The sequence below is a fragment of the Schistosoma mansoni genome, chromosome 2 (genome assembly GCF_000237925.1).
Source record: "Schistosoma mansoni strain Puerto Rico chromosome 2, complete genome".
Taxonomy (NCBI): domain Eukaryota; kingdom Metazoa; phylum Platyhelminthes; class Trematoda; order Strigeidida; family Schistosomatidae; genus Schistosoma; species Schistosoma mansoni.
In genome coordinates, this window is record NC_031496.1 from 13,316,934 (window position 1) to 13,336,742 (window position 19,809).

General features: G+C 29.9%; 1 protein-coding gene across 1 annotated transcript in view; it reads left to right on the top strand.

Moving 5' to 3' along the window:
- The window catches only part of Smp_148250 (hypothetical protein), a gene marked incomplete at both ends in the record, with an annotated part of 98,424 nt that overhangs the window by 46,730 nt on the left and 31,885 nt on the right, over positions 1–19,809 (top strand). The window contains 5 exons of the mRNA XM_018795750.1: positions 1,204–1,744; positions 7,718–7,968; positions 9,052–9,429; positions 16,162–16,249; positions 17,499–17,583. Coding sequence (XP_018650031.1) covers positions 1,204–1,744; positions 7,718–7,968; positions 9,052–9,429; positions 16,162–16,249; positions 17,499–17,583 — 1,343 coding nt within the window. The remainder of the gene's footprint in view (positions 1–1,203; positions 1,745–7,717; positions 7,969–9,051; positions 9,430–16,161; positions 16,250–17,498; positions 17,584–19,809) is intronic.

The following is a 19,809-nucleotide window of genomic DNA, read 5'->3' on the forward strand; positions in this document are numbered from 1 at the left end:
ATTATAAAGATTGTTCCCACCAACGCTTCCAGGTTTTCCATGGTGGTCTAGCTTCAATTGACTCATGATTTCTACCATATAAAATTTTATTTATTTTTTTGATTATTTGCAATTATTTTCCAGAAATACTTATGAATTTGTAATATTATTATGTAATACACTACCACTTGATGTGTTAGTATTGATGTTATGATTAATAATATTAACTACATATTTTAGTGTAGAGTCATAGTGAAAAATATGAGGATGTATATAAAACTGATACCTGTCTTGATGCAGTCAAATATTTATTGTTTCATAAGTTAGTTAACTATGATATTGTAATTAATTTACCAAGCCAATCTTAAATAGTTAAATATATGTTTCCGCAACCAGTTCATACATTTTAGAAGGACAATATAATTAATTTTGTTATTCACCTTAATTTGAAGGTGTTTTTGATGAATAAAATATTTTCATCAGTCTCATGGAACTTGAATTCCAATTTATAAATTAGATAATCAGTGTGTTTTAAACCTCTTAATATAACGATTATAAATATTCAACAAACATTTGTAAATTCTTTGTTTGTACCGTAATATACATAACTTCTTTACTGAATGATTCAATCTAACTAATACATGAATATTATTCATGCTTTTCTACGGAGAAACATTTATTAAAGAAGAATCGGTTAATTTAAACTATCAATCGAATTATATACAGTTCAGTCTAAGCACTAGTGGACAACAATCTAGGTATAATTGAGTTTTCTATTAGAAAGAGTTACTTTAACTGGAATAAATAAGTAGATTTTTGTGCTGTTATCGTATTCACTGGCTAGAGACTTTGGTTGAAAGCACTAAAATTCATTATTTTTCAATCATACTAAATTTGTTGAATGTTTTTAATACTACTCATAGTGTTGCTACTCCTACTTCGGTGCATGCTACTTATACTGACACTTATAAGTAGTATGTACAGGTGTCGGAAGTGGAATGCCTGTAAGCAGATGTCTTATTGTATTACACAGTAAATTAAGAGTTCCGCAAAAAGTTTTATAAGATCACTGAAATAAATTATCATACTAAACATCCCTCTGTCAGTCAACATTTACTGCTCAGTGTTTAAAACATTAAGTTAAACAATGATAATCAATTTTACCATAATGTTTACTTAGAAGATCAAACCCAATATATGTTTCCTTGTTTTTTACCAATTTAGTATGAATACAATACACCAGGTGGCAATCATACAGGAAATACGAATATTTCCAGCGCTACCTCCTATAGTTCAAGTATAGTGGCTCCTCATATTTCTAACCCATCCAATAGTACAACTGGAGGTGGTGGAACATTCACTAGCAATGCAAACAGTAACAGCATCAGTCGTACACACAAAACAAGTTCAGAAAGTGAAGCACAACTACAATTGGATAACGCAACTGGAAATTCATCCGGCGTTGGAAGTAACAGTAACAGACTAAATCCTGGAGGTGGCAATGTCAGTATCAGTGGTGGTGGTGGTAGTAATGCTACCAATACATCTGCTTCATACCAGTTCGCCCCCTCCAGTTTACTTGGAGGAGGTGGGGGAAACACAAATCTTTTGTCATCACCATCAAACGCCATTGGTGGAACTAGGGGTATGATAGAATATTTAATACAAATTGTTCTAAACACTTTGGATTCACATGTTCATGTTTGCCGAGATCGTCCAAATGAAGATTTAATTGCACCGTTTAATTCACAATTGAGATTAAGAGGTTATCAAATTTTTTTATTGAATGGTTTTGCTTTATCATGTTAACTTTTATTTTTCCCTGAAACTATTGAACAATGATGTGAATTTCCAGATCTAAACTCATTGAATGAGTGGATACGTGAACTAATGTTCATTTATCATATTTTATTTTAGTGCTTCTAGATATGATGTTATTCTGTGTTGAAAATTATTTTAAATCAACCTAGACAAATCACTCAATATATATATATCTGAAATAGTTGATACTGTGAATAGATTAAAGATAAGCAATTAATAAAAACTCTTCATACGTTAGCACCCAAAACTCTACAAGTGATGTAGACCAAAAGACGTTTATAGCGTACAGAAAGTACTTTATCTCTAGTAGGACATCACTAACGAAAATACAAGTTACTCCAAAATAAATGACTTTTGCTCTTTACTAATTACAAAACACGTAAAATGATTGTTTGGAAGTCTTGAAATTACTTCAAAATATTATCTGAAACGAGATATGGAATGAAACTCTTAGACATTAAACAAATTTCTGTAAACTTGGGTTTCAAATTTAAGAAATTGTTTACTATTTTTATTATTTAACACTGATAACTTAGTATCATTACTTTTAAATAAAGCCATCATGTCTGTTTAATGTTTACATTTCGCACATAATTAAGCCTTAAAATGTTATACATATATGTATGGTCTTAAGATATTCTTTGAAAAGATATTCCTTCGTGTAGGTATTGAATTTTATATTTTACATATTGTGGACAGTCATAAAGTTTTTATGATTGTTTAATAGATGATTATTAGAAATGGTAGTAATCTCTACTTCTGTGAATAACAAAATGCTACTGACAACAATTGTACTATTCTTCCTCAGTAAAACCTAATTTCAAATTACAACATACGTATTTTAGTGTGATTGTTGTTAGTGTCCTATAATATAGTAAAACGTTTACATGAGTACTGAATATCAAGTCCGTCCAGTGCTTTCGGGTTTTCCATGGTAGTCTAGCTTCAGTTGACTCATGATTTCAACTATATATAAAAATTATATAGAAATGTATGTACAAATGTATATTTTAATTAATAAAATCCCCGTTTTTATTGGGATTATCCAAAATAACACTGTAAATTTGACTCATGCTTTTGTTTACTATTTGCTATGCACAATCAGAACGTGTCTCTTTCTCGTACACAGCGTTTTGAAAACTCCCCATACTAAAATAAGTAGTATGGCCTTTGACTACACACAACATTGATTTATTACAAGTATATTTATTCATTAAAATAAATTGGTTTATTACAGGACTTTCAGGATTACCAACCGGTATGATACATTTATTTATTTAATTGTCAGTAATAATAATAATAATAGTAGTAGTGTTTAAATTACTTCACCTTAACATTTACTAAATGGCACCATATTGTTATGTAACACTTAATTATTGTCTTATTCAATAACTTGTATTCCTTTGCATATTGTAGCGTTTGTATATTAGTTTGTAAACAACAACTTTATCCTGTTTATTTAAATTGTGTAAATTTCAACTTATTTCTATTTTTTATGGTAACTATTTTAACTAGTAAAATTATAATGCATCTATAATAACAGATAAAGTTGTCACCAAATGAGTATTCCAATTTATTTTTCCGGACAAGAATTGCACCACAATTATGAAGAATGATTGTATATATGTAAATATGGATGCATGCGTTTGTGTGCGTTAGGTTTCCATATTTGTATGCATGTATATTGACATCTTTGACAAACATTTTTATGCACAGTTTATTCAAGTTATTTTTTTATAATCCTGGCACTAATGTACTAGGTATTCACCTGACTTTATATAAAAGCACAAAAAAATGTATGATAATTCAATGTTATTTGAACAAAGCACGAAACACTGCCGACTTATGTGCAATTTAGTCAGAAGATTTATTGAGTAAAAAAAAAGCAGAAAACCTGATTTTCATGCATCTTATGAATTTTGAATATTTCATTGATTCTAAGAAATGTATCGTCTAATCGAAATAAACTATTCACTTTATGTTTAAAATTAGATTAGTCCATCCGAACATCACAAAACTGGTTTATACATGCGCAACCTTATCATTACTATTACTAATCAAATTTTTCAACTTTAAATACCCATAGTAATTCAGGACTTCCTAAGTTGCTTATTTCATGTCAGTTGAATTATCGGTCATATTTGTCCGCATCGGGTAGTACAAAAAAGGATTACGTAAGAATAATTATTGTCGTTTAGCATTCCAAAGCCCATAATTATTGTATACATAAAACATAACCTTGCTTGACAAGTAAACTAATACTATGAGAAAAGCTGACTAATATAATGATCATTTGGAAGTGGATGATAGAAAATTTAAAAAATAGTTATACAATCTAACTTGTCACGAAATCAGCGTAGTATTCGCTGAAAACTTCTCTTTAATGATTTTCCTAATTTCTTGCCTCACAATCAAAATTACGATTGACAGAATTTCCATGAACGATTATTATAAGCAGTGAGAATAATGGTCTATCTGTAATACCTCATTGAGTAGGAAATAAGATTCCTGCCATTTCGTGGATCAGTTTACACCGCTTCTTCAGAGAATAAATAAATAAACAAATTAAATCAAGTGTAAATAGTACAAAGGAACAAAGCACGAGTATTTATTACAGTCAAAACACAAGTGCAATTCAGTCATTATCATGTTACTGCGGTCAAGGTAAATTTGTAATATATTCTTATATACTTGTATGTGTTCATAAGTGCGAAAATTGTGGGTAAAAGTAGAGTTAAATTTGTACTTGTCATAATGTTGTGAGACGTTTACAGAATTAGATATGGTAGCTTAAATAAATTGTTCTACCTGAATATTTAGTAAGACCTTTTCTACCAAGGGTAGAAGGATTTAACAATACATGGAAAGCTTCAGCTACTCCCTTTTTTGCACTTTTGAAGGACTTTTTGGATTATTTTGATACTCTTAGTATCTATTTATTCTTTGAAGAAGTGGCTTACATCAAGTCATAAAACATCTAAAATTTCATTTATCCACTCATCGGGGTCTCGTGAATATATCATTATTTTTGTTATTATCAATCTACTCAATGCTCAATTTATTAAAATATATCAAGCCAAACCTTAATAATGCTACATACAATTATCATCATTATTTATTCTACTAACCTCCGTCGATTCTTCACAAAAAACTGGATTTCTAAATGATTTATAGCGAATTAGTCAGTTAATAATGCCATTTTTTTTATCTATTCTATCTGAAAAAAAGGTGCTATCTTATAAAGCGTCTACTGTTCAAAACATAACATGTACGACTAATAACTAGCTAACAGAACTAGAAGTAAAATCTTGTCGTATCTTTCAATATGATCACTTTTATCACGAAAACAGTTGCTCTTTCTTCATCGTTTCCAGATGAGATTGTGAACATTATCCATTAAAGATGCTTTTTACATTTTACTTTGTTTTTTTGCATGAATATGTCGATTAATTAGTTGGTTTAGCTTGGTAGATTAAATGCATGTTAGAATTTTTACTTATGTGTTTATTTCTATTAAATTGTTTAGTATTTTATGGTTCATTTGATAATCATTTACAGAAAATAAATTTTAGCCTTTTAACGTATATATATATATATATATAAGTAGAACTTACAATTATTTGCGTTGATAAACCCTCATTACAACTTGTTAACCAAGTACAACTTTGAGGCTTAATTTGTGTGTATATTGGTGTGTAGATACATTTCACACTACTTGGTTGCCATGACTGAAACCTATGAAACAGGATTTTGATCTCGAGATTGAATAGGTAAAAACATCAAATGTTATACCTACAAAGCAATATTTCCAGGTTGTATAATGAAAGTGCAGTAGACCATGTTTTCCATAGTTTCCAGTTTCTTAAGTTTGTTAAAGTGATACACTAATTCAATATTTAAGGATCCATTGGATGTTAGTGAGTAAGATTTGAAATTCAATGTAAATAATTTTTCCCAGTGCTTCTTTCTTTGTTTCTCGTTAGATTTTGGGTTTGAAGATTGTTCTGCTGAATTGTTGGTACTTTTATTGTACTTTATGACTAATAATAGTGTAACATTTATGGAAATTTCATTGCTCATTTATCAAAAAATGATACTCGAAACAGAATACATTAGAAACGTAAAATAAAATTATCAGATGTCTAAAAACCACTTAAAACTTGAAGGTATCGTGTACTCTGAGCTGAATGATTTATTTGTGAAGTTTTCATTGTGGGTAATATCATCTGCATGTACTTTAAAGAAAAGTAAGGTATTAGATTTCTTTTCTTTATTGACTAAAAGATTTTTCTATTGACCTGAAATTTGATTTGCCATTGTCCATAACTGTAGGGTCGTCGTGTACATGTTTGTTTTGACTGATCTCTGATCTCGCACTTGTTAATCCTTTTCCTTATGGTCAAACAGATTTGGTTGATTCAGATTAGTTTATTGGTTTATGATTGAATGGAATACCGGGCTTTTAAGTTTTATATGGCTTTCCTCGTGTTTTCTTTGTCCAATAATTGGATATTTTTCCACCCGAACGTGTGCCCACAGTTGTCCACGTACGCTAACACAATCGAAGCTATATCGTAGCATTTAATATTTTACTGGTGTTCATGTAGATGTAGATGTAGATGGAGAGGGCAATAACTTTATTCCATATGGTGTACGTTATGGCTGAAGGCTTCATAACTAAATCATTCAGCAGGGAAAATAATACACTTCCAACATCCTTATCCTGAGCTTCAAATGTTCTTCCCTAAGTAAACGGAAAAATTTATCATATAGAGTTGAAACTAACACATTGAATCAATTTTCTTCAATGACAGTGAGAAAGCGTTTGAAGTATGACCAAACGACATGAAACGTAAATTAAAATGTAAAAGGATAACACCATGAAAAATAAATGCATATGAAGTTTAGGATTATTAATCTGATAGTTTATATATGAAACCAACTAGATACCCAATGAAAATGGATAGAGGTTATACAAACATTTTCTGAATACAGGGTTTTGGGATGCCTAAGTGAATTCTGACAGCTTTCACTGTATGTAGATGACACTTAGAAGCATTAAGTTGGCCAATCGAATTCAATACAACTTTAAATACTCCATCCACATGAATTTAATTAGATTTATGGGAATATTTAATTTACTGAAATCTTGTTTATTTGTTACCAAAATTATTGTATAGAGTAAAATTACCAAATAACTGGCAAACATCATTTCTTCAAATATTTTATATAACTAGTGATGTGAATATTAAGTTGCTTTTTATAGTTAGATCATTGCTTAGTCAATATGATTTGTAATCTGAGTACATTTTTACAACCAATAACAAAATCCATTCTATGTTAATAGAACCTTTTGTTATCTGCCAGATATCTAGTCAATAATTAACGTTTTTTTCTGTCTTTAAGTTCAATTCACTGAATTACCATCTTTATGATTGTATATATATATATATATATCCATATATATATATATACTTTTCCTCTATACATCAAGTTGATCTTGAGGTAAATGTTATATTTCTAATTACTAAGTACCAACCACTTCTTCAAAGTACATTCATTGCGAAATCAGTTATAACGAGTAATAAAATGACAAGAAAATCGAGGAAAAATATCGTTCAAAGAAAAATAAACAGTCTTACATATACTGACTTAACAATGGCTTTGTTCTTATTATCTCTTTTTTTCAACTTACATGGTTTTTTTCTTAGATAAGAATTACGATTAGACTAAAGTACAAGTATAAATCTGTAAAGAGCTAGGCTTTATGTAGCATTATTTTCAACCACAAAGTCCTTGTGTTAGTGTAATTGTGATGATTTTCATATGTATAAAATTGTAAATAATATGTTTAAACAACTGGCTATTTACATAAATAATATTGTCATATTTATTGAAAATATATTATTTTCAACAGAGGCAAGTAATGTAAGTGCAGATTTTAATACGATATTAGAAACTGTGACGCCACCAGCTACACCAATTCAAGAAGAATATGATGATGACGATGAAAATACAGTTATTATGCCTGGTGTAACTATCAATCTATTACCGTCATGTAACGAATTAGATGAGAAATCTAATTCAGACTTGAATACATTGAGTCAACCTCAACAACAACGAACTACTGATAATACAGCTGATGATGTGATTTGTATGGCGAAGAAAGTAAGTTATAAATAATACGTAATCAGAAAATTAGTCTTCACATACTTATCGTTTAATTTAATTTAATAATGTATTAATTGTCAGTATGGGGTTATGGAGATTGCTGAACTTTTTTAGGGTTACGAAGCGATCTATTTTATACAACCATTGAAAACGTAGAAAAGTAGGGCTGACGTCTCGTCTCAGTATGGAACTTCCCAGCATTGCAAATCCACGACCTTGAAACCAGTAATTAAGTTTAGTAATTTGGGTTCTGCATGAAAACGCCTAACCTTTAAGCTACCAGATCAAAATTCCGCGATGTTAGTGTCTAACTTGAATCAATCCACGATATTCAGCAGTCATCTCCTAATTTCTTCGGTAGGTAACTCTCTCACACTCAACTGGTCACGATTTCTCACTAATACCTTGGAAATTTCCTTTTACCAGTGAGCACATTATAATTGTCACTTTGGTTGTCCAACCTAGGTTCGTCCTTTATCTCAATATAATATATTTGCTCATAACCTTGTTTCTTTATGACTACTAATCATAGAAAACATGAATGTTCTGTATAATGTTTATTCTAGCACCTATTGAATTGTTGATCATTATTACTTTTGTGTTTTGAATACTAAAGATTATTATTATGACGGTACAATTGATTTGATAAAGTATACCGATATGTTGAATAATGACTGAACTGGTTGTTTTGTTCAAATAATCTATCCTCTTACTAATAACTTAATTGCTATTTTAGAGGATATAAGAGGTGGTCAACTGACTGAATATTAAATGTTAGACAGCTGGAACTTCCATTCTAGTAGAATTAAGTTTATATGAATTATTGTATCATAAAGAAATAATAAACGATAAAGAAAGAAAATGAACATACAACCGATAATCTATCATTACAGTCCATCAAATAAAGTATAACATCAATGATGAAAGCAACTAATTGGACACTAATACCATATAATTTGTAAGTTTGGTAGGCTTATATTTCGAATCAAATCTAAAAATTTTGATGATATGTTTGAACTTGTAATTTAGAAAACTCTCTCTAAGTGAGAATTTATTCACTTGATCCTATTTTCGTTTTAGTATGATAATGAGAAAATAACATTCACTGAAAAGCAAACTGATGTACAAAGCGGGAATAAAGTAACTATTGCTGAAGGTGATGATGATCTCGGTAAATCAAAGAAACATAGTGAAGAAAACAGTAAATCATTCGACTTATTAAGTGGGAGTAGTTTGTCTCACCGAAATGTTGGTTGTAAAAAGGTCATTACACCGAAATCAGTTATCTCAATGAATAAGCATATGCCACAACGACACCAACCTAACGACCAATCTTCGTTAAATAACTCATTCATTTCCCTCAAAACAAAACTAGACGATGAGAAAAATGAGAATAAACCAAGCACTGCATCAATTGATCCGTATACAGTAACGCAAGATGAACAATCAATCGTAACGGTAAGTAAAATAAACGGACTCTTTTTTTATTTTCTGCGCAACTGTTTATGTAATAGCTTTCAAAAATAAGTAAAGCAAATATTTTATTTTCATTTATTTGAAAAAAAAACTTTAAAAAAATGCAATTAGACCCCACAAATTACAGTACATTCATTCTATTTTAGCTTAATGTACGTTGATTTTTGAATGATGGGATTTGTTATATCTTGTGCGTACGTACGTGCCCTGTTTGATATATATGAACGTTATAAGACCGTCAATTAAAGAACTGTGAATTTATTGATCGCCCAATGATCTACAAAAGCCGTATGATCAGTCTTGAGCTCTACTCGGTCCTGCTATCTGCCTAGCCCAGCCAGTTAAGTCCAAAACACCAATAACAGCTTCTGTAATATGAATCATTATTCACAAATATACTGGGTTTATATACCAATCAAACAGACCACATTGTACCATAAAATAGAAAATAACATTTGTACAAGATTTGACCAAATGTGGCTGTGAGTAGGGGGAAAGTAATCAATAGACTGGGGATAACTCAGGAATGGTAAATCGTATGATAATAGTCTATAGGTCGAAATAAAGCTTATAATAAGAGGAACATGAATATGAATAGTTAAATTAATTAACAATTATGCAATAGGAAATATACATATCACATTGGTCCATAAATAGTCCTCAAAAGTTACCATTCACAATTCTCTTTGGGATACAACAGGATTATCGTTGTTTCATTAGAAAATGAAGAATTAGTAAGTTGAACAAATAGTCACCGGTAAACAAGTGAGTCAATAACGACATGACAGAAAGTTGTAAGTAGCCAGCATTGATATCTGTCTTGTTGGTCTCAGTGTGACACGTCCTCCACACAGCCCAAAATTTACGCTTAAAATGTTTCTATAGTAAAAAAAAATAGAAGTTCTAGCACTCCTTTGTTTTTTAACTGGTCATGTAGGAATTCCATTAGAAAAAATATGATTTTGCTGTCTTCTACTTGAAATATTCCTCAAGTCCCAAAGGATCTCTAATTTATTTTAAAACATTTTCTAATTAATCACATTAATTTTTTCAATGAGACATCATGAAGTGAAATAATAATTAAATTTGATTTTTTTTTCGGGAGTTAACAAAAATGACTTTCCTTGATCGACATTTTTTCTGATACAGAAATAACATAGTTTTGTATAACAAATAGTCTTTTTGGTCACATCACGTTGCATTAAAAACCAATTGTACTACACTATATTGTCATTGATAAATGGTTCGAATGACTTGTCATATATCATATAAGTTCAATGAGAATCTTATTAATTTTGATGCATAGTTGTTGAATATTTGATTAGACGAGTTAACTATTTCCTCAATTCGGAATGGATATTGCATACTATAAAAATATAAATATTTAATATATAAATCGTTTTAATTGAGCGTTTGAACTGTGCTTGTATGTACAAGCCAAATTATAAAACTTTTACATTTAAATTGAAAAATCAGCACTTTTCAGTGAATACCGAGTTTACGAAATGTGTTCATTTATGTCAGGTTTCTATTATTCATTCATCATAACAAATTATTCTCTCAAGTTAAATTTCAGACAGTATATATTACATTCTTGTTTGGAATGAAGTATACGCATATGCGTATATAAATAATAGATAACTGATTTGTCTTTTTATATAAGAACTTTTGTCTAAGTTAGAGCGAATAGTTTCACAGTATTTGGGCGCCGAGTTGATGTAAGACATTAAATAGGAATAATATATTCGTAAACTCTCAGCGAATGAATTTGAAGTAAATCCAACCTTTCGCCTAGCAATCTGGTTCAAGCTTTTTCGTTTTTTTAAATGTTTTTTCTATTTCAGTAATTTTAAACAATAACTCAGATACTTTTAAGTTCTATTTATAATCTAAATATACACTTTACTTATCACTTATATATATATATATATATATATATATATATATATATATATATAATTATGATAAAACTATTTGAAATAGTCGTCTATAAAATAGTTTAAACACAATAGTTTAAACACTGAGAAGAATTTCGGTATCATATAACTTATAACCATTCAATTATTGTAGATTCAGTAACAGTTTGACTGAAATGACGTTTTTCTCTTAGGTTTTACTAATGCTTAATTCTGTCTAGGGGATACAAGATATTTTACATGAATATATTATTATCAAATCAATTGTTTAAAATTGTGAAACGTAATGATTATATTGTACCCAACGTTTTTTTTAAATAACCTATAATAATGAAGAAGAAAAAGTTAATTGATAAGTTTACATCAATGAAAGAAGTCAGTATTTTCAAGACTGTTTCAACAATAGTCATTAATAATGAACAAGAAAATAGATGACATAATTTGGTTGACTTTAATTTAATTTTATAGAATTCAAAATCCCAAACAATAGAATGTTAAGTAAATGGTTGAAGAAAATTTTTCAAAAAGGGCTCATACAGTTTTTATTTGTACACTATAATTGTGTTAAATCATTCCTCTTAAATGTTACTCTATGTAATACAAGTAGAAAAGAATAAAATATATCGCTTGTAAATGTCAGCATATTCATTCTATATATGGCATGACGGAATGACTCTAGCTAGACAATGGCTTAAGAACCGGGAAGAACTAAGAGACAATAGTCTAAATAATTCAACACCGTGTCAGAGAAGGTTGAAGGCAAACGACATGGATTGATCCCATTTTATTTAATAATAGTCAAAATTGAAGATGCAGTCTAATCTATGTAATATTTTTAGTGATACATAAACCCAGATATGTATATATAATCTATAACATGTGTATTCTATCTAATACTAGTTTTCCAACAATTCAGCTTTCATGGTAAGCGTGTGAACATATATATATCTATATCTATATACATATTAGAATACTTTGTGTTCCTGTTTATTATACATACAACAAACGTGGTGCATTCCACCAATTATTTTTTTCTCACGCTTTCATCCTTATTTATTTATCTACTTACTTAATTATTTATTTTGATATTTATAATTCTGATAGTTGCATGCAATCAAAATATTTCATTTTAATTAGATTTTGCTTCATTCAATTCAAATATCACCAATGGTAGACGTAAAGTACTCAGCGAAAAATTTTCTTTAGCTTGTTTTTTGTTAGCGTATTTGAATGTGTATGTGACAATAATGATAATGATAACAATAATAATAATAGATAATGTTCAACTTCTGTTTCCATTCTACCCTCAACATACCATGTATTGATGATGCAAAATGCACAATCTGAACATTTGCTTTTCCCTATATGTAGCTTATAAAGCTTTCAGTGTTACTTATTTAGCTATACACATACATACATATGTACATATGTATATATATACATGTCTTTGTATATACATTGGTCACTCTCAATATTGTTTAACTGTACCTCTGATTTTTCTTAGTTGTGTTGCTTTAGAGTTTTATTTTATCAAATAATACTAAATTTCTTTAGTTCATTGTTTCATAAACACAGAATTACACTTTCGATTATGATCAGTTTAACCAAGTAAAACGTTTTTTCAATATAATCTGTTTATTTAAAACAATGGTTTTCATTCAAATTGGGTAATTTGAGTGAAAAACCGTTTAAATTTAATGGTTTATATTGAACTATTTTGTGAAGAATTTTCAGCCAGAAGTTATAACTTGCTGAACTGATAGAATCATAAGATTCGATGGTAGGATATTTAGAGCAATGAAACGTTTCATCATTGAATGTTGATTTCTGAACTAAATGGATAAAATTAAGTATCCTACATAATCATATCAAGCAGGCAAATATTAAATTATTTTTGTATGTTGCTTAAACATTCATTCTTTCCAAGTCACACTTTGACCTTGTTAATTGCTCTCTTATTAACCTTGACTATTTGCATATATGTGTATTAGGTGCTTACCGTGTTCATTACATATCTGTAACCTATTTTTGTCTGACTAAAAATATTGAGTCACGCTTGATCAAATCGAGTTGGCTCTCTCACCTTTAACGCGCCGCTCTGCTTCTTGTTCTAAATGTATATCCGGATAAATGAATCCTTGTGATAAATCCCACCAGTCCAACTACTATTTGGCTTCTTATATCGCTGTCACACAAACGGGGTTAGCCTGGGTAATATACGGAGCTAAACAGAAGATCTATATTAATAGCATATTCATACGTTCATCCTAATAGAAGTCAGATTAGTGGACTATATATATATATATACTTAGTCTTACAATTACTGTTAAGATAAATATGTTTATTAGATTTCTTCATTTTTACTTTGACTATATTACCATTGTAGACAATCATAATTTTTGTTCAATTTAATTAAATTGAATATTTAACAAACATTTCACTCTCACATCCTTGCTAACACAATACAAAAACCAAATTTATGACTACAAGTTAATTCAGTTTTAATCAATGACTAAAATTTATGATATAAACTACAATTTATACATTTCTTGTTGTCATAGATTATTGCCACTTAAAGTAACTACCTTCTTTTTTTTAATTTACCGGAAAAAATGAGCATTTTATACACAATCAAAAATCGATAATAGTAATCTAGTTTTATGTTCATTTCTCTGAAATAATTGTTCAAAGAGATATTTGTGTTCGATATTTGATTCAGGTTCTTTAGTGACCAATTAATATTTGGTGACTTATCCAATACTTACAAAACTAACTAAATCCTATATGTATATATTTCAGTAGTTATTAAACTTAGTTGTAATAATATATGCTTCACATCTATCAAATATTATATACCAAAAGAAAAATATTTTATTTAGTTTATTCAGCATTAGTCCTGTGATCATTATAAAATCATTTCATTCGCTGATGATTAAATTTCGAATAAAATGTTCTGATGTGTATAAGTTGATAATTTAATTAAACTCAAAATTGATGTTATGAATGGATATATGTTAGTCCACCATTGAAAACCTGGAAGCACTGGACAGCCGTTTTATCCTAGTGTGAAGTTAGACATTAACACCGTTGGATTCCGGCTCAGTGATCTAGAGGTTAAGCGTTCAAGCGCCAGACCGAAGGTCCTGAGCTTGTCTGACATTCATCCATTCATAATATCAATTTAAGCTCAATAATTCCCACAATCCTATACTGATAAACTCCAATTCATTATTCATTTTAGAAAAATATTTATTATGGAAATAAAATTGCACATATGCAAATGTATTAGTGTACATTTTATTTAAAAGTAGAATATAATGACAGTTGAGTTATCTTTGAATAAATATTGTTTAGTAAAATACAAAGAATTTTATCATTGCTTAGATTGAAATAAATTGAATGGTTTATCACACTTTTATTCACATATTATACCCTTGTTTTAATTATTTTAAGTAGTTCCAACAATTGTACATTGAATGCACGATGAATGTTGTACTTAGAAAAGTAGCCTATTTCTTTTTTCAAACTATGCTTATATTTATAAATAACATTTCACCAAAGTAATTACCTTCTGGTTCAAACTGTGATTATCAATATGGAAAGTAAAACCTCAGAATGTCAACACGCTATGGAATAAAACATTTATAATTTATAGTTAACATTACTGATACACCTTAGCTAAACAATCATTAAAAACCAGAAAACATTAAATGGATGCTTCCTCTTAAAAAACCTCTTCAGCAATGTGTATTCACTATCCCACTGAGAATCGGACCCAGGGCTTTCCAATCTCATGGTAAACACCTATATTTAAGACCATTCAGCCGCGATTCAGTAGTTTACAAGTTTGATTTCAATCAGTTCACAGTATTTTTCTATCGTTCCCTTCAGTTTGGTTAAGGATGTTCACTACTGAGGAGTCCTCTATTCCGAAGAAACAGATGTTCTGTGCTTCAACGGTTGTGCGGCTGAGACCAATCCTTGATGTTAACTATTGGGCCAAACGATCTTCACACACTTTCCACAAAGTATTTTAAGATTTAGCTGATTGGTCCATGTCAAAATAGCCTCCGTCAAAGCTTAAACTAGCAGGAGGGCCATCAAATTTGGAGAGCTTTAGATAACCGTTTCGTCTTCATTCAAAACTGATTAACAGAGTACACTCATTATTCTTCATGGTCTTAAACTCAAAAAATCTAGCACTTCTGGTAATTGTTTCACTCTTGATGTAATTGTAACTTATCAGTCAAAAATTTTAAATAGGGTTTATAGAGATTCATCTTGACGCTGGTTACTTGTTAGCGCATGTTTATGATTTGATCGCTTTGTCTGCTATACATGAATTTGTTATCTTTTCAATATTTCTTAGAACGTTTTAGTTTTTTCACTTTTTATTTACACTTCAATTTTATTTTTATTATCCGTAGTATTTAATCTATAGTAGTTTAGTTTTAACAGAAATAAAATATGCTATATGATATGGAGCACAGGTCGGCGGCCTATGCTCCATTGGGAGTAACAGGTGGAAGTAAGTAAATACGATTTAGTAACTAATTAATTCCTTTATTTTGTTCATGATATTTGAAAAGGTAAGTTTTCATAAAAATTCAGTTATTGGTTGTCATTATGTAAATGAATTTATGAGCTAATAATGTGTAATCATTAACATTTATGATAATTTTAAAAATTATTAAATTCTAGTCACCAAAAAAACTGTTCTTGTTTTCTAATTATTTCGTTCTAATTCCATCTTTTATTTAATAATAATCATGGAAAATTACACATACCTTTAATAAAGCCTCTTCTAACGGATACTGAATCGACCGTAGCCCGAGAAACTACTCCTGAATCAATGAAAATACAAACATGTGAAGAACAATTAAGGAGTAAGTAAAATTAATTTTCTTCAAAATAAATAAATAATCTCAATGATATGTGAATAATACCTTTGTCTGATGGTTTTTGTTAAGGGGACTAACATTTGTTTAGGATTATTCAACATTATATGCATATGTTTAATTAGCATGTATTAATTCCTTTTTAATAATCCAATGTTTACTAATTTAATTCTGTCTTATTGGTTTAGTACTATTACTAATTTCTCTTATTCAATCAAATTTTGTAGAAATGTTTCAACAGAATTGTGTAAAGGAGACATCCGTCATACCTTATATTTGATAAACCAATTTTGTATATACTAAGCTATAAAAGTGTAGCTTTAATGTGGCTTTTATCATTTTATTAGGTATATTATGTATATGCTACATGTAATATCGAAGTATTAGTAGAGCAGGAGTGAATTAGATTTTCGAAGATAAATCTACGCGTTATTAACACAATTTCCAATTTCATGATTAGTCCATAATTATTTAGCTCAACCGCAAGGCCTGGAAAACTCACCTTAAGCTAATTACAGTCAGGATTATCTGGTGAATACGACCCATTACCTAATTTAATAGTTACATTCAACTTTGTATATTTTACTTCTGTGCTTAGCTTTCAGTCATTATCATCTTATATTTCATAAATACCTAAATTATTCCTAGATTATTATCACTATTCTCACAATATACCACAAAACATACCTCAGATGTCTGTATCAAAACTGTTAGGGTAAGTAATAAATAGATTATCTTTTGTAGAACACTACACAGGGAAAATAGGAAAGTGTTATGATGAATAAATTGACTTCGCAAAGTATGTGAATCACTGCGGTGAATGCACTGATCATTTACTTGCTGAAGACAGAATTATCTTCTTACTGACTGGATATGTGAACATATATTAGATAATTAAGAGTATTATTTGCATTCAAATTATCCTACCAAAGTATTGTAACAATAAGTTACTAGTTTGTTACAAAAATTAAACAGTTGCTGAATGAAAGTGAGTACACAAAAGATATAACGACTATACATATATATCAGTCACTAGACAATGTTTTCATTATCCGATAAGTTAGGGAGAGCTTTTATATGTTTCACCACATTTTACTCTACCTTAACAAAACAAGAACTTATTCGCTTTTCCGATTGCATATTACGAGAGATCAATATGTTCAATAAATACTCTATTTATAAATAAATATTTGATATGATCACTTCTTTTCTTCATCAAAACTATTATATTTAACAGGAGGATCTACTGACTGTAAATCACCCAAGAGAGTAACACTGAAATTTTCAAAACGTGGTTCAGCATTTGTCTTTCAAGATGAAAAGTGAGATTTTATTTTTTTTTACTGAAAATAAAGGTTTTTTCGCCGTCCAGACTATAATATATGGACGACCTTTGAACGAATCTTAAGTGACCCTGAGAAATATTAGCCAATCAGAAGACAGTATAGAGTAAAAATATATTATCCAACACCAAGGAATTAGAGTGGGTATACTTCTTTTACATGGTCCAAAAACTTGTCAAGGTTAGAAAGAGGTTCACAGGTTCTAAAATCGTAATGCATAAGGTAGAGGAACTCATCCATATGGCTCCATAATACTCGGTCTCTGAAGCTATGATAAGGTCACAAAAACTCTCTCAGCCTCGACCACATAGCTTCAATATTGTTTGTATGTACTCCGGTTGTGTAAGTTTTTCATTTTCATGACGCATATATCCCTATAACACTCATACCTCTGAACAGCCGAAGCTTCAGTAACATCTGCGAATATTGCAGCCAATAACAGTGGTGCTTTTATTATGCAGTTCACAGCAATTATTATAATTTGCCTTAGTCTCAATTTGGGTCGAGAGTAAAATCTTCCTATTCTAGCAGACTTCTTCCTTCAACATATATTACATCGAAAGATAACATCATCAGGGTAGTCTGCGCAAGGTCTACAAGTCAATTGATTACCGCAATAACAAATAAAGGAACTTCTTAGTAGTCCCATTTATTGTAGCTGCTTAATTGTCAAGTCTTTAAAATTCTCTGTGAACCGATCGTACATGAGCATCAGGCAGTGAAATTGGCGAGGTGACCTTGAAATCCCTCAAACGCTTCTGATTGGCTCGTCCATAAATTATAGTGGGATGTACAGTTTTAATTGTAATAAATAATCATTATTTCATTTACTTACTTATTTACGCCTGTTACCCCTCATGGAGGAGCATAAGCCGCACACCAGCATTCTCCATCCAACCCTGTCCTGGGCAATCCTTTCCAGTTTTTTTCCAGTTGTTATTTGTTCTTTTCATATCTGCTTCAATTTCCCAGCGTAATATGTTCTTTGGTCTTCTTCCTTTCCGCTTCCCTTCCGGATTCCAAGTTAAGGCTTGCCTCATGATGCAGTTTGGTGATTTCCTTAATGTATGTCCGGATTATTTGATTTACATGATTAGAAATGATTATGGATAAAATAATACATACATTTTAAAATATGAATAGATTGCTTGATGTTATAACTTGTGGATGCGTGCGCTGTTTAGTATATAAACGCCCAATTAGAGAGCAGTGGATTTATTGATCGCCCAATGATACACGAAAGCCGTGTGAGCAGTCTTGAGTACTTATCAGTCCTGTTTTCTGCCTAGCCCAGCCAGTTAAGTCCAGAACACCGATAACAGCCTCTGCAATATGAATCATTATTCTCAAACATAGTGGGTTTATATACCAAACAAACTGACCACATTGTACCACAAAATAGAAAATAAAATTCGTACAAGATTTGGTCAAATGTGGCTGTGAACAGGTAGAACAGTAATCAATAGACTAGGGATAGCTCAGGAATGGTATATCGTCTAATATTATTTCATAGGTCAAAATAAAGCTTATAATAGGAGGGATGCGAATATGAATAGTTTAGTTACTTAACAATTATGCAATAGGAAATATACATATCACATTGGTCCATAAATAGTCCTCAACGTTACAATTCCTAATTCTCCACGGGATACAACACTTGATTTATTTTCTAATTTATATTCTGACAAATTAAATATTTGCATTAGATTTAAAATCTGCATTCACAAATAAAAACTAATTTTTTCTGATCATTTTAGAAACTGCCATTTTTACATAATAAATGTAGCATTATAATAGTTATTTGATATCATTTATTACACTCAATATAATATACGTAAAGATTTGGTTACAAATTTATTTGGCATTGTAGAAATGTTAGCTTTATTCAATATAAAGACACATTTATGTGTACAGGTATCTTTTGTATAATCATTGTTGTTGTTGTGGACTAATATCTGTATTTATATTTTCGTGTTTTCCTTCATGTTTGATTAGTTTTTTCTATTTATTCTTTCTTTAATTTATATATCATCATATACTTTGAGAAGGTTCTTTTCCTTCAGATGATTCATTAATCTCACTTATTTTTCTACTATAATTATTATCGAGTTGTGTTTAAACAGTTTGTTTTTCATTTATAATGACCTTCATTTGGTTACATCGGAAATCCCGCCACAATCTTTTACTTCTTATTATTACTTTCAT